At 55.4% G+C, this 14402-nt stretch overlaps 1 protein-coding gene across 1 annotated transcript in view; it reads right to left on the bottom strand.

Moving 5' to 3' along the window:
- LOC131507873 (uncharacterized protein KIAA0232) overlaps window positions 1-14402 on the bottom strand; it is a 214510-nt gene that overhangs the window by 9710 nt on the left and 190398 nt on the right. Inside the window, exons 18-20 of the mRNA XM_058723162.1 lie at window positions 12282-12353; window positions 11445-11573; window positions 7728-7837 (exon numbers count right to left, since the gene is read on the bottom strand). Of these exons, the coding sequence (XP_058579145.1) occupies window positions 7728-7837; window positions 11445-11573; window positions 12282-12353 (311 nt within the window). The remainder of the gene's footprint in view (window positions 1-7727; window positions 7838-11444; window positions 11574-12281; window positions 12354-14402) is intronic.

Here is a 14402-nt window from a genome sequence, read left to right as displayed (position 1 = left end):
TTCCCCGCCCTCTGGAGCAAAGGGGATTAAAGTACCCAGCGTGTCAGACGCTGAACAAACACAAGCAGGGGTAGGAGACACGGACTGCCGGCCTGGATGCGCACACACGTGTGAATGCACACACACACTTCTCAACAGGATGGACGAGGAAGCGGCGTGTCCATAAAGCCCTGAAAAAGAGGCCACAAGCCAAGGGCCGGGGTCTGGACGGTGTCCAGCCAAAGGAAGGTGTCCCCGGCTGTGAGGAAGGAGTGAACCTGGCACAGTCGAGGAGGAACAAGGAGGCCGCTGGGCTGAAGGCAAAAAGAGCAAAGGAGAGAATTCCACGGAGAAGCCCGTGCAGACCCGGGCCCGGCACGGGCAGGCCTTACAGGCGGCTACGAGGTCTTTGGGTTTTATTCTATGTGCAAGGCAAAACCGGCGGAGGGTCTGACCAGACGAGGCCCCTGTCCACTGTGCTGAGACGTGCCCGTCGCGGACACGGGCCTCCCTGGGCAGCCGCTGAAACCACCCAGGCGAGGTCAGTGGAGGCGGCCAAAGCGGAGGAACTCTGGTCTCCGCGGTGGATAAATGCAACAGAGGAGTCAAGGACGCTGGGTTTCAGCCGTGCAGTCTGAAGGATGGAGCTGTCGCTCAAGGAGACGTGGGGTCTCTGGCTGCGTCAACAACGTCAAGAGGTGAGTGTGAGGACACGCGGTCTGAGCGTCAGACGTCCCAAGTGGCCAAATGATTTCATCCTTTATTTAGGACCTGGAGTTCAGGAGGGCTCTGGGCTGGCGACAGTCTGTGCAGAGATGGTACCAAACAGAGGCAGCGTCCCAGCACCAGACAGGGAAGAATGACAAACGTCGAACTGATCCCCGACACGTTCCCGTGTAGGAAAGTGGGCTGAGCCACACTGCACATCAATTCACCGTTTTATGTGCGGACACAGAATCGTCAGGGCCCCGAACGTCACACCTTAAATAAAACGCGCCTTTTAAAGACAACATTTTGTAAATCCCCTCTCACTCTTAGAAGGCCGTTTCCGGGACCGTGGGCTTGGCCTGGTTTCTTGCCCGGTGCTGGCGCTGAAACCCGTATCTTTCCCAATAGTCACCCACCTCGGCCCGCAGAGTCTCGGGGACGGCACGGTCCGGGCAGAAAGCCACGCACTCCTTCATCACACTCAGCCCCGAGATGGCCCCCTGGTCTGCCCTATGCCTCCCCTGAGCCTGGTGGATTCTGAGGCTTTCAGCAACCAGGGCTCAGCCCCTCGCCCCTCAAGCCCAGGGTCGCATGGCTCCGTCCCCTCGGGCTCCAGGGCCGACACCTCTGTCCGCTCACCCTCTTCCTACCCCTCCTGCAGGAGCACGGCTCCCACGGAGAGGGGCCTTGTGCCAGTGTCAACCGACCCCACACTCGCAGACGCTTGCCTGGATCTGAAACCATACTTAGCTTCAAACACCTACTGTGAGTAAGACACTGAAACGGTCCTCCCCTGACCGCCTCTCAGCAGAGGGCGTTTCAGCAGGCACCGCTCACGCAGCTCAAGAGCGCACGCGCTCAGCTCCCACTCCACCAGGCTCTGCCCTGGCCCCACAGCGGGGTCGGGGTCGGGGTCGGGGTCGGAGCGGCGGGAACAAGGGGGCTGCTGTTTGCACAGGGCCCTCCCGCCCTTCCCGTCTCCAGCCTTTCGTGGGCTCTCACTGTGCCCAGTGCGCTCGGCTCCCTCCTGCTCCAATCCTGCACCGACCAGGGAGGGCACGAGGGACAGGGCCCCGAGGCCTGCCCAGGACGGCTGCAGGGTTCTCCCCGTGGTAGCAAGAGAGCATTCAAGGCTTCTTCTCCTCTGGACCACTGAGTATGATGGCACTTTATACCAAAAATGGTAACTTCAGGGGCGCCTGGGTGGCTCAGTCGGTTAAGTGTCCGACACTGGATTTTGGCTCAGGTCAGGGTCTCACAGTTCATGAGATCGAGCCCCAAGTCAGGCTCTGCCCTGACAGCATGGAGCCTGCTTGGGATTCTCTCTCTCTCTCTCTCTCTCTCTCAAAATAAATAAACTTACAAAAAAAATGATTAACTTCAGGTATAAATTCAACGAATGCAAATTAACGTTATTTCTGTGTTGCTGAACTACAGTGGCTGCAGTCTTATAAAGGACACCAAACACAGCTTCTGTGCATCCGTCTCCCCCATGACGTGCGGAAGGAACAGGCCAGCTTCCGAGGCCTCCCAACTTCCAGAAAACACCCTTCCCTGCAATGTGTGTTCTAACTGTTCGTCTGAGCCTGCAGGAAAGCAAGGGGGTTCCGAAGGGGGAGGAGGGGCTCTACTGCTTCCAGAGCCTTCACGGAGGCCAAGGCTCACTCTCAGAAACCAACCTGACCCTGGTCCAGCCCCAAGGGCCCGGCGCAAGAGCTGGCGGGGAGTGCGGACTTCTGTTCTGAGTGCTGCTTCCTACGGTCTACACGGCTTATCCGACTGATCCTCGCTGCAACTCCACAAGGACGGACAACCCTCACCCCCACCTTCCAGACGAGGAAACTGCAGATAAAGGGCGGCTGTGGAGAAGTGTCTCTCAGCCCGAGGCACAAGAGCCACCAGGGGTCTTTGCTGCAGGGAAGCCACAACCAGAGACCCTCAAGGCCCCAATTCCCAGCTGTGCCCAGATTCTCCTAGGCCTACGAGCCTCTGCCCCCGACCCCCTACCTCACCACGCACTCCCCGTGTTGGTAACAGACTCGGCCAAGCAGCTAGAACAGACGCTGAGAGATGAGGGGCTACCACTTAGCCTGATTAGGTTTTGTGAGGATTAAATACATTAAAATGCCAAACATAACGTGCATTCATTAAACACTGGGAGGCACTTACTTAAGGCTCTCTTCCAACTCAGTTAACCAGTCCGATCCCCAGCCCGATCCTGGCAGCAGTCACGCCCATCTCAGTGCCCCCAGAGCACTTTCTCACGGGCCCTCACGTCCCAGCCCCCAGCAGGGCCTGGCAGGCACCGGGCAAACCACGGGAGCCCCGCACTGTACCGCAGGCTCCGTGTGCGGCCAGGCTGGGGGCGTGCCGGTGACACACGGGCTGCGCGGGCCCTTCCTGCGAACGGGCTTCTCGCCGCAGGCTCAGACCCTCCCCGTCCGCGCACATGCACACACACAAACACACACACCGATGAAGGCCCCGGTGCACGCCAGACACTAGCCCGGGCACTTGGGAGCTCAGCGAGGCAAGCCTTGCTCTTGGGGCGCTCGTAGGTTGACCTGTCACCCAAAAGTCAACACCCACAAATAAACGAGTACAAGCTGCAACAGACACTAAAATCTGCCAACTTTAACTTCACCCTGAGCCTGTCCCTCAAGGTAGAGCTGCGGTGTTAACGACGGGCTCTCCAAGGACCCCCGGACGCTAATCATGACGCAGACTGTGCCGTGGATTCGTTTACTAATCCGAGATTACCGCAAAACCCACTCACATCTCTGGAGAATTCTACCACTCGACAGCGACAAGGAACAGTCTGAAGAGTTCAACGGCCGCGTGTCCGTCCTCCCACGCGGGGCCCGGCACTGGCCACACGGAGGTGACTAAGCTCGGTCCGTGGCAGGAACAGCAAGAAACAAAAGATGCCCTCAGAGTGGGTCAGGGCTGTGATGGAAGGAGGCATGCACTGCAGGGGTGGAAGGAGAGAAAAGAACATTCCGGAGGAATGACTCTCCAACTGCGCCAGGTTAACGGCCTCTAAGCTAGAATGTGATCATCGCAGTGCAGAGACACCATCCTGGGAATAAAGCGGGAACAATTCCCAGCTGGCCTCCGGTGGGTGCACAGCGTGGCAGGAAAGAGTTGGTCCTCTTAGTGCCCACACAGCTCACCCAGGACACTCGGCCGGCCAACCCAGATGGGGCCCTCGACCCTGGGACACAGAACAGGCCAGAGAGCCTTCGTCCTCCAGCAGTTAGTAACCGGAAGCCTAGGTCCACCCCGGTTTACAGCACACGTCAGGTGTGGCCCCACCGCTATGGGTGCGCATGTGGCTCTGGGAAGGCGGCAGGACACACTGAAAAGGCAAAAGCTGAGCGCGACCGGCCTGGACCGCTCGCTACAGGTGTGACACCGGGCAGGGGCCTCAGGGGCCTCCTCTGGGTTAAGATGTGCTTACGCCTGCCGCGGACACCGTGAGGACAAAACAAGCGTCTCCGCGGCGTCAGCTTCGAGGGCAGGTCCTGAACAAGACGTGCTCTTCCCCTGGCTTCCTCCTCGCCGCCTGCCCTGTCCCCCACCTGAGCTCCTACCTGTGAGCACCCGGCCAAGACCCTGACTCACTGCAGTCCATCAGTAACCGTGGACGGCGAGGGGGAAGTCCGGAAAACGTGGCTTTTCCTGTGCTCAAGTCAACCTACCTCCCAGCCCCTGCTGCAGCCGCAGACACAACGTCCTACCTGGTCCTTACTCTAGAAAGCAGTAAAGCAGGGGCCTCACCAGGGCACCGGGGGCCGCATTCACGAGGCATCGGGCGCCACCAGGACCCATCGCCACGGTCTGAGGAGTGGAATCCCTGAGCTACCTTTGCACCTAGACAGCCTGCACTGGCTTCGGTTTTCGTCACGGACGGTCCGGTCCAGGCGTCCCTCTCCCCAGGCGCATCATCAGCGTGCTGACGCGATCTCCGGAGCCTGAGCTAAAGGGACCCGACGCTCGGGTGACACTGCCTTCCCACAAAGTCCCTCAGAAGGACTCCACGGGACAGCGCACGAGGTCTGGAGGGGGAACCTGAGTTTGAACGCCAGCCAGCCATGGCCTCGGGCAGGCCACGCTGCCTCTCTGAGCCTCGCTTTTCTATAAAACAGACGTGTCACAATTCGTTCCAAGAGTCTGTTCTGAGAGTTAAGGGAAATCCTGTGTGGGAAGCCCTGCCACAAGGGGCAACATGGTGCCCCTGACCTTTGCCCCCACCTGGATCATAACTGCCTCCAGACAGAGGAGAAATGAACGGATCCTGTTGGGAAAGGACGGTGCTCTTTACACTGCCCCTGCTAACCCCGTCAAGATTAGTGTGCTGTGGGGGCACCTGGGCGGCACAGTCGGTCAAGTGTCCGACTTCGGCTCAGGTCATGGTCTTGTGATTTGTGAGTTCGAGCCCCATGTCGGGCTCTGTGCTGATGGCTCGGAGCCTGAAGCCTGCTTCCGATTCCGTGTCTCCCTCTCTCTCTGTCCCTCCCCGACTTGCGCTTTCTCTCTCTCTCCCAAAAATAAACATTAAGAAAAAAAAAAAGATTAGTGCACTGTAAAATCAGAGTGGGTGACCTCCAGCACTTTTTAATTTTTATTGTTTTTAATTTTTTTTTAATGTTTTTATTTATTTATTTATTTATGTTTATTTATTTTTGAGAGAGAGACAGAGCATGAACGGGGGAGGGGCAGAGAGACAGGGAGACACAGAATCGGAAGCAGGCTCCAGGCTCTGAGCCATCAGCCCAGAGCCCAAAGCGGGGCTCGAACTCACGGACCGTGAGATCGTGACCTGAGCTGGAGTTGGACGCTTAACCGACTGAGCCACCCAGGCGCCCCTGTTTTTATTTATTTTTGAGATAGAGAGAGACAGAGCATGAGCAGGGGAGGGGCAGAGAGAGAAAGGGAGACACAGAATCCGAAGCAGGCTCCAGGCTCCAAGCGGTCAGCACAGAGCCCGATGTGGGGCTCGAACTAATGAACTGCGAGATCACGACCTGAGCCGAAGTCGGACGCCCAACCGACTGAGCCCCCCAGGCGCCCCAACACTTTTTTAAATAAATAGAACAGAACAGGAAATATCAGGATGCTTTACACAAAACAAGGGCTAGGTATTGTCTGAAACTGGTTTCAGTCCTGTATACAGAGCGAATTTCTGGGCACGTGGCCACACGCCGCATCACAACACAGAAATAATTCCTGTTTGTGAGTCAGGGTGAAAAAGTCTGAAAGACACTGTTCCAGGACAGTGTTCTCCAAACTTCGCTTTCAGCCTGAAATCCTAAGAATCTGAGTTGGGGCCCTAAAACAGGTAAGGCAGAAGTTGAAGACTCCGGTCTGGTCTGTCTCCCAACACACCCCCACCCCCTCTCAGGGCAAAGTCACGGTTAGCACCGTGGCAGCACCAGCGGGGGTGCAGAGGGGAGACTAAGAGGTCATTTGCTAAATACGGGTGCCCTGTGAGACATGCCAGATAGGCCAGCCCAGAGCGCCCCCGCCCCAGGGGTCGCTTCGCGGCCTGATGCTCACTACTCCAAAGCGACACCAGCTACAAGCTCCAACCCCCAAACCCTGGTTTCCAGCGAGTATTCAGCAGAGTCCTAATATCAGTCTCGGGGTTTAGGGTGGAGGCAACAAATGGCAAGAATCCCAACGGTTCATTCCCAAGGGGGCAGGCAAGTCTGCTTTATCTCAGGGCCTGAGCCTCGTTTCAGATGACCAAAAATCAGACCAGCTCCAAATCTGTTACCAACAGTTTTAGATTCACTACGTGAGTGGTGTTGAAGCCCAAATGGGCCTTTGGGCCGAGTGACATCGTTTTCGTCTGCAGAGCCCCTCTGTAAGCCGGGCAGTGGCATCACCTTCTAAGGCCCTACAAGGCTCATCGCTGCAGGCGAAAGATGAGACAACGGGCTCGGAGAGGGTTAATGCCCAGCACACGGCCACGAGGCAAGTAACAGGAGAGGCTGGACCGGGGCTGAGCGTTCCAGAACCACACTCCTCCCACCTCCGCTCCACAAGTCTGCCCCCAGACACCGTGCTCTCCGGGGTGACATGCCACCCCCTCCTCAGGCAGCCACATCCACCCGTGTAAACCCCAGAACTCTCTAACACCTGCTATCTGTGTGTCTACTCAGATGTGCAGGGGGTACCTCAAAATCACTGCGGCCAAGCCAAATCCGTTAGCCTCACTGCCCAATCTGGCCCGATTTGGACCTCAGCTGGTGGAACAGTCATGCCCCTCACCAGATGGACAACTCTCGGCCTTCTCTCACACACGCACACCAACTCTCTCGGGGACCCGAAGCTTTCCACTCCCGGTCTCTCCGTTCCCCACCGTCCCCCAGCTTCTGAAGCCTCAGTTCGAGCACTGGTCTTTTCGCCTTTATTTGTCCCTGCCCCCAGGCTCCCCAATAACCTAAGCCTCACTTCCGGATATAACCCACCTCTGTCCTTACCCCAACCAAAAGCCCGCAAACGTTCCCGCCGGCTCCACAGTCCTGCACCTAAGACCCACGCGACCTGGCCTCCCCACCTCTCTCACCTGCCTCCCTCACCCTCGGCTCTAGGCTCCAGCATCACCGAATGGACGGCCACAGCCCTGCTAATTCTGGACCACCGCGTGCCCACATCGTGCCTGGGCTCCAACTCGTGGGACACCTCTGTGCGCTGTGACCCCCAAGCCTGGGTCCGGGGCTCTGTCCATCTCGCCCTCCTAACAGACAGCACGCACCACACGCGGCACAGCCACCCATGAACACATGCCTTCCCTCCGGACAGGGCTCCTGACGGGAGAGCACTGTGTCTCACGCCCCACTCGTCACTAGGTCCCAGCAGAGAGCCCAGCACAGACCTGGGGCTTAGTGACATCTCACTTGGTGAATGGACACATGGCGCTCTGAAAACAAATAGGTCCAGGAAACCATTTCTCCCCTTGACGGAATAAAGGAGGACAGTCAGAGTCATAGGTAGTAATAAGGTGAGAAAACACATAGGAAATTCAGTCTTACCAATCAATTAGGTAGATGTCTGGAGTTAAGTTGTTTTTCTTGAAATGAGCAAATAATTTCGGCAAATTTTCTTCAAAGAATACCTCAAATGCAGCAAAATAGGTCAACATCTGGGGAAATAATGTGAAATGTACCAATTAACCGATTATCAGCACAGGTTTGCAATGTACAGAAGAAAGTCAACATTCTTAACGCTTTCAGGATACAATGGTCTTCTCGCGCAGTTGCTAACCCGTCTTGCCGGGGAACTCATCGCCGGGCTCGGGCAATTTCTACATCAGCGCCTTCTCTAGTCGTCACAGGGGCATCACTGGCTACACTGTAGCATCTCCTCAACTTACAGATAAGAGAACGGAAGCCCAGAGCGGTCACTAACTTGCCATCGGTGTGCGGCAAGGCTGGCCTTGAACTGTGCTGCGAAGGTGGAGTCTTTGTGGGCTCACTGTTCTTCTCTAAGAAGCAGGACCGATTAACCGTCTGAAAGAACCGGAGGCAGCGTGCGTCCCTCACTCACAACCCCAGCGCATCCAGAGGGGACAGGAGACTAACATGTGGCACAGGCAACGCCACTTGGCTTAGAAGCGCTGCCCTTGTCACGCAGCGGGAGGCAGCCACGGCCTGTACCCCACTGGCACGTGCCTCCTGGCTCCTAGCGGGTTGGAACGAAAACAAAGTGCACCGAGCAGGGGAGCAGCACAGGAACAGAATGAACAGCTAGAGCTGGATGAGAAACCCTACCCACCAGAGCCTGGTGGCCCAGTTCTGTCCCGTTTACCAGCAGGATGCATGAGGGCGATGGCACTCTGAGACCCAAGGGAAGGATGCGCTATAAACCAGTGGGCCCCAACGGGGGCAGGGGAGGACCCAGCCTCCCAGGGGGACATCTGACGATGTCTGAGGACGTTTTTGATGTCACAGTAGCGGGAGGTGCTACTGGCAGCGATGCTGCCTGTCTCCCCTGAGGCACAGGACGCCCCCCCACCCCCCAAAGCTATTGGGCCCCAAGGTCCACAGGGCTACTTTTGGGAGACCCCATTCAACACTATGATTCCATAATCTTTCCTTAAAAATATAAGCTGAAATTCTTAAGTTTATTTATATTAAGAAAGAGTGTATAGGTGTGTGTGGGAGGGAGGGAGGGAGAGAGAGAAAGACAGAAAAAGAGAAAAAGAGGGAGGGAGGGAGGGAGAATCCCAAGCAGGCTCTACACTCAGCATAGAGCCCAAGTCGGGGCTTGAACACACGAACCATGAGATCATGACCTGAGCTGAAATCAAGAGTCAAATGCTTAACTGACTGAGCCACCCAGGAGCCCCTAAGCTAAAAAATTTTTTTCCTAAAAAAATTCTCTTTTAAGTTTTTTATTTTGAGAGAGAGAAAAAGAGAGCACATGTGAGCAGAGGGGCAGAGAAAGAGGGAGAGAGAGAACCCCAAGCAGGCTCCACAACCAGCACAGAGCCCGACACGGGTCTTGACCCCACAAACCTTGAGATCATGATCTGACTGGAGATCAAGAGTCAGATGCCTGAATGACTGAGTCACCCAGTTGCCCCCCTAAATTAAAATTCTGAAGTACGGTTTTTATTACAGGTTTCTAAACAGAAACCTGGGGTCTTATCTTCAAAATTAGGAAACATTTAAATATAAATCATTTTATTATACATAAAAAGCTTTTTCCTGACGGTGAAAGTCTGTAAAAAAATCTTAAGAAGTACGGAAACAAAAGAGGACCATCCGTAAATACTATCAATGCTGTGGTTCGTTTCCTTCTATTGTTAAATATGGTAGCTGTTACGGCCCGTGTTCTATTTCAGATACTTTTGAAGAAAACTAGCTTTTTATCTTCAATAACTCTTCCACGGTACAATCTTTTTTGCAAACATCAGTACCGCACTGGTGTGCTGCCAGATTTCGTTACTTTTCATTCATTTATTTTAATTCTGGTACATGAACACGCTGTGCTGGATTAGTTTCAGACGTACGTGCAGTGAGTGATTCCACGATGCTGCACATTACTCGGTGCTAAGCTCACTCTTCACCCCCAGAACCTCTTCTCCGCCCATCTCCCCACGCCCCGCCCCGCTAGTGACCACCACTTTGTTCTCTACAGTGGAGAGTCTGTTTCTTGGTTGGTCTTTTTCCCTTTGTTCATTTGTTTTGCTTCTCAAATTCCACACACAAGTGAAATCACATGGTCCTTCTCTTTCTCTGACTTGTTTCACTGAGCATCGTACTCTCACGTTCCATCCGTGTCTTTGCAAGTAGCAAGGTTTCATTTTCTATGGCTGAGTGATATTCCACTGCGCACACCTCGTTCTCTTTACCCGTTCATCTGTCGACGGGCACTTGGGCTGCTCCCACAGTTTGGCTACCATAAACAACACCGCTATAAACACGGGGGTGCGTGTATCCTTTCAAGTTAGAGTTTTCATCTTCCATGGTCATATACCTAGTAGTCCAACTGCTGGATCATACGGTAATTCTGTTTTTCATTTTCTGAGGAACCTCTAACCTGTTTCCACAGTGGCTACACCAGTTTGCATTCCCACAATGGTGTAAGAGAGTTCCCTTTTTCTCCACATCCTGGCCAACACCTGTTGTTTCTACTGCCAGATTTTAAGTAACCTTCTGTCTCCCCCTAAACTCCCTTTTAAACTGTTTCCATTTTCATGATAATTTTAGATTATTACAGCTATAAATAATTACGTGAAACCATCCCTGTGCGTAATGCTTTGTCCGTGCTCGTGACTTTCTCGGAACGGGACTTTCTTTGAACGGTTCTCACAAGCAGAATTAGACACCCATGCCACTTACCACTACTGACGCTCAGGACCGAACTGCCCTCCACAAGGACTCGTCAACGTCCTACGGGCCGCCATTTGTGCAGCAGTTTTGAAATACTTCTTTTTTTAAACGTACGTGCTGCCTGAGCAAGAAATCCTCAGAGTCCTTAGGACATTAAGGAAGAAATATTCTCCAGCTGATCTAAACTATCAGATCGTTTTGGTCTAGAAGTACTGGTGACAATCATCAGCAAATTATCAGCCAATCCACGCAGCGCCCATTAAAAGGCCAACGGGCTCGTTGAATGGGCGACTCTTCTTCCGGGCCGTAGAAAGCCCACAGGCTTAGGAAGCAGAACGGGTTGAGCTCATGCCCCTTCCACTCACCAGCTGCGTGACCCGATGGGTCCTGTCGTTTCCGAGCCTTGGTTCATCTGCACCACGCAGAGGACCCACCCCCAGGAGCAGGTGAGGGCGACTCCTGTCAGCTCCTTCCACCTATTCGGTGCCTACAGCAATGTCTACACAGTGCGGCCTGTGTCGAATCAAGGAGCTGGTCTTCACCACGTCTCCTCTCCGTGGTGAGCGCACTGCACGAAGCGGGGCCCCGGTGTGACAGTGGGCGGCAACGGAGGTGAATGGTGCGACGTTCTGTTTGACAGACCCCAACGCGGAGCCCGCGCCCGGCCTTCTGCTGTGCCACAAAGTGCACACATGCGGGCAGGAGCCACCCCTCCTCCCTTGTTTAAAGAATGTACTTTCAGAAATACTTCTGAAAGAATGTATTCAGAAACCCATACCAACAAGAAATACATACACACGACTATTAACCGTGCGTCTGGAAAACACATTCCCTTCCCCTCTGACGCAATGGTTAGCAACGCGGGTTGTGTGAGGACAGGGTACCCAGGGCGTATATGCTGAAGATACTCACAAGGCCATGGTCCACTCGGAAAAACGCCATTTGACAGGGTTTATTCAAAAGGTTAGAAAAAGCAATGAAGGCATCTGCAGTATCTAGGTTCAAGATCAACACTGCCGCTATAAAGGACATGCCCTGGACCTGAGGGAAGCAGAGAAGGGGGTTAAACTCACGGTAGCCCCACAGTCTGAGCTGCTCTTTCATCCGAAAGAGGAACCGTCAACACCCACCCTCGTGCTAGAAAGACCCACACAGCCACCCCCCCCCCCCCACCCGAAGCTGAACTGAGAGCCTCCTGGACCCTGACCTGTCGTCCCTCCTCGGACGGCTCTGTCACATCAGCCGCCTGGCCCACGCCCCTTCAGTCCCCGCCTCCGTCCCCACGATAAACGGACCTCCCCCCGCTACACATCTGGCATCTGAAGTACTGCCCTCCCGAATGTAGCGTCCCAGTGCCGTGGGAACATGCATCTAACTTAGTGTGTTAAATCTAAGACCATGCGCACACACACTTGCTAAGCCACAAAAACGGCAGCAATGGCTTTTAAATGGTTACTGCTTGGGATCTTTTTAATTTAGTGCTAGAAAAAAAAAAAATCACGTGCCAAAAGTGAAAATCAAACCCAATTAAAATGTGATGAATGCCACAGAGCGGCCGTGTCGGCTGGATCCCTTTACAAGAAAACGGAGGCGACTCCATTTACCACGAGGCTCTCCAACCCCCTCGACCACGACCGAAAGAAAATCTGAAGGCACGCAACCTGACGTTTGCAGCCAAGGTGGGCTGGGCAGCATTCTGACTTTCTTTGTAGAGGAGAACGGGATAAGGTATTGAAACAGTTCACTTACATAACCCACATCCGGTCGATAACAAGTGTAAGCGCCCAAAATACTGTGCAGCGTGTCATGGTACGGACCGCCCTGGAAGGATCAACACACCAAGAACAACACGTGCGTAAGTCTGGTTAGTGCTCACGACGGCGTGTGACAGCGCTGCTGCTCCTGCCGCCGGTCACGCCGGCCGTTCACAGACGGCCAAGCAGCGGCCAAGCACGGGGCTAGCAGCTCTCCACGCACAGCGCAATTCAACAAGCGGACGGCCAACCCGCGGTTGACGAGGGAGGCCGCAGACTCAACCCGCAAAGCTGCTTGGAAGAAAGCGGGCAGCTCAGGCGTGAACGCCTCCCGAGGAAACCACCCTTCGCGGGCTCCCGCTGGGTAACTACCTCCCCTGCCCAGTTCAGCGGGCACGCCCGCTCCCAGGGTTCTTCGGGAGTGAGCGCTACCCGCCGTCCCGACCGGCCTCTCTGCCTCCCTTCCCCGGATTCTTTCGTGTTTCTCAGCACGGCAGCGTTAAGAACTACCCTCCAAGAGTCCAGGCCCGCGAGCGACCGTGGTATCCCAGACACCCTCCCGGTTCAGCCATCCCTCCCAGATGTGTGCTGGGGCTTCCAGTCTTCTAGGTGAGCGCAGAAGCCAGTACAGAGCCGCGTCCGCCGGAGTCCATGTGTCCGAAGATGCCGTGAAGGCACCGGCTCGGCCCGCATCCCGCTCTCCCTGCCCACAGCCACCATGCGGCCTCAGTTAACTCGAGGACTAAAAAGCGTACACGGTGTGTGTGACGAGGAAGTCACTCTACAGGCGACTGCATGTGACTCAGAAAGAACGCCGTGGCCTCGACCATCACATTCCGGCACACAGAAAATGTCAGGTGAAAGAGACACTGCCAAATCACAGGGGAACGAAGGGAGGAATGCCCACGACAGGAGGGTAAATGAGAGAAGGGGGGCGGGCAGGGAGCTCCTGTGGTGGCACCAAATGCCCCCCTGAACACGGGTGTGGACGGTCACCACCTGAGAAACACCAGAGTGCTACAACGAACTTTCCTTAAAGGTAAATTGGTTCTCACTTAAAGGACTTCCTGCCCTGCCGAATGCTACGTGTCCTTTCTCTGACAAAGATAAGAGCTCCTGATTTTAGAACCCCGTGCTTTGGCCATCTCCCCACACTCTCCCCCTCCCACTGCCCTTTGCTTTTGTAATATCACGTGTTATAAAATTCGGAGCTGAGGGAACCACAGACTGAGGACACACCCAGAGGAACCCGGAGGAAAGAAAAAGGCCAACTTCTCTGCCATCTGCCCCGACCCCATCCGAGAGAGATCCCTAAAGCTCGTCTTCTTCGGGACACATCTCCTTGCACCATGATAATCGCCCAGCGGATCTGTTGAGAAGGCTGAGTCCCCGAGAAAGACTCTGGGAGATCACTCTGGGTCACCGGCCCTGGGAACGCCGGCCGTCCGCGTCGGCAAGGCGCCAGCACCTCCCGGGCCCCGTCCCGGCGCGCCCACCGCCCTTCTCAGCTACGCTGCAAGCGCGTCTCAGCACTGCCCTGACACTCCCCTTCCTCCAGGGTGTGGGCTCGTGCATCGGCCACAGCAGCCAGGAGGCGGTAAGCAGGGGCCGCAGCACCGAACTCCATGCTCTCTGTTCGGTCCTTCGGCGAGGTTCTCCCCCGGGGGAAGCGGAGATGCCCTGCACCATCCGCTCTCTGATGCTTCCCTTCTACTCCTCCTTCTGCCCGGAACGTCTTTCCCATTCTCTGGTCCCTACCCCAAGCACAGCCTGAGAGCCCCTCCTCGGTGACCCGGTTCCCGACACCTCCCCCACGCCCTGGCTGCAGCTCCCCCGTGCTGGGACACACCCAGGTTTCTGCAAAGCCCATGGGGCTCTAATGTCTACACCTGCATGCCGGGCTCACTCCAGGTGGCCGGTGAACCATGTGTTCTGGATCCCTAGCGTGTGCGTGGCACGATCCTAGAAATGGACCTGACAGAAGGGGATCGGGGATTCCCAGGTGGCTCGGCAGGCCCCAAGGTGAGTGCACGGAGGAGGCCGGGGACACGTGTGGAAGCTGGTGCAGCGACCCACGAAGGATGGGCATCTGCACCAAGTAAGGGTGGCGGGAACA

The sequence above is a fragment of the Neofelis nebulosa genome, chromosome 3 (genome assembly GCF_028018385.1).
Source record: "Neofelis nebulosa isolate mNeoNeb1 chromosome 3, mNeoNeb1.pri, whole genome shotgun sequence".
NCBI classification, from domain to species: Eukaryota; Metazoa; Chordata; class Mammalia; order Carnivora; family Felidae; genus Neofelis; species Neofelis nebulosa.
This window is presented reverse-complemented; position numbering and strand designations above follow the sequence as displayed.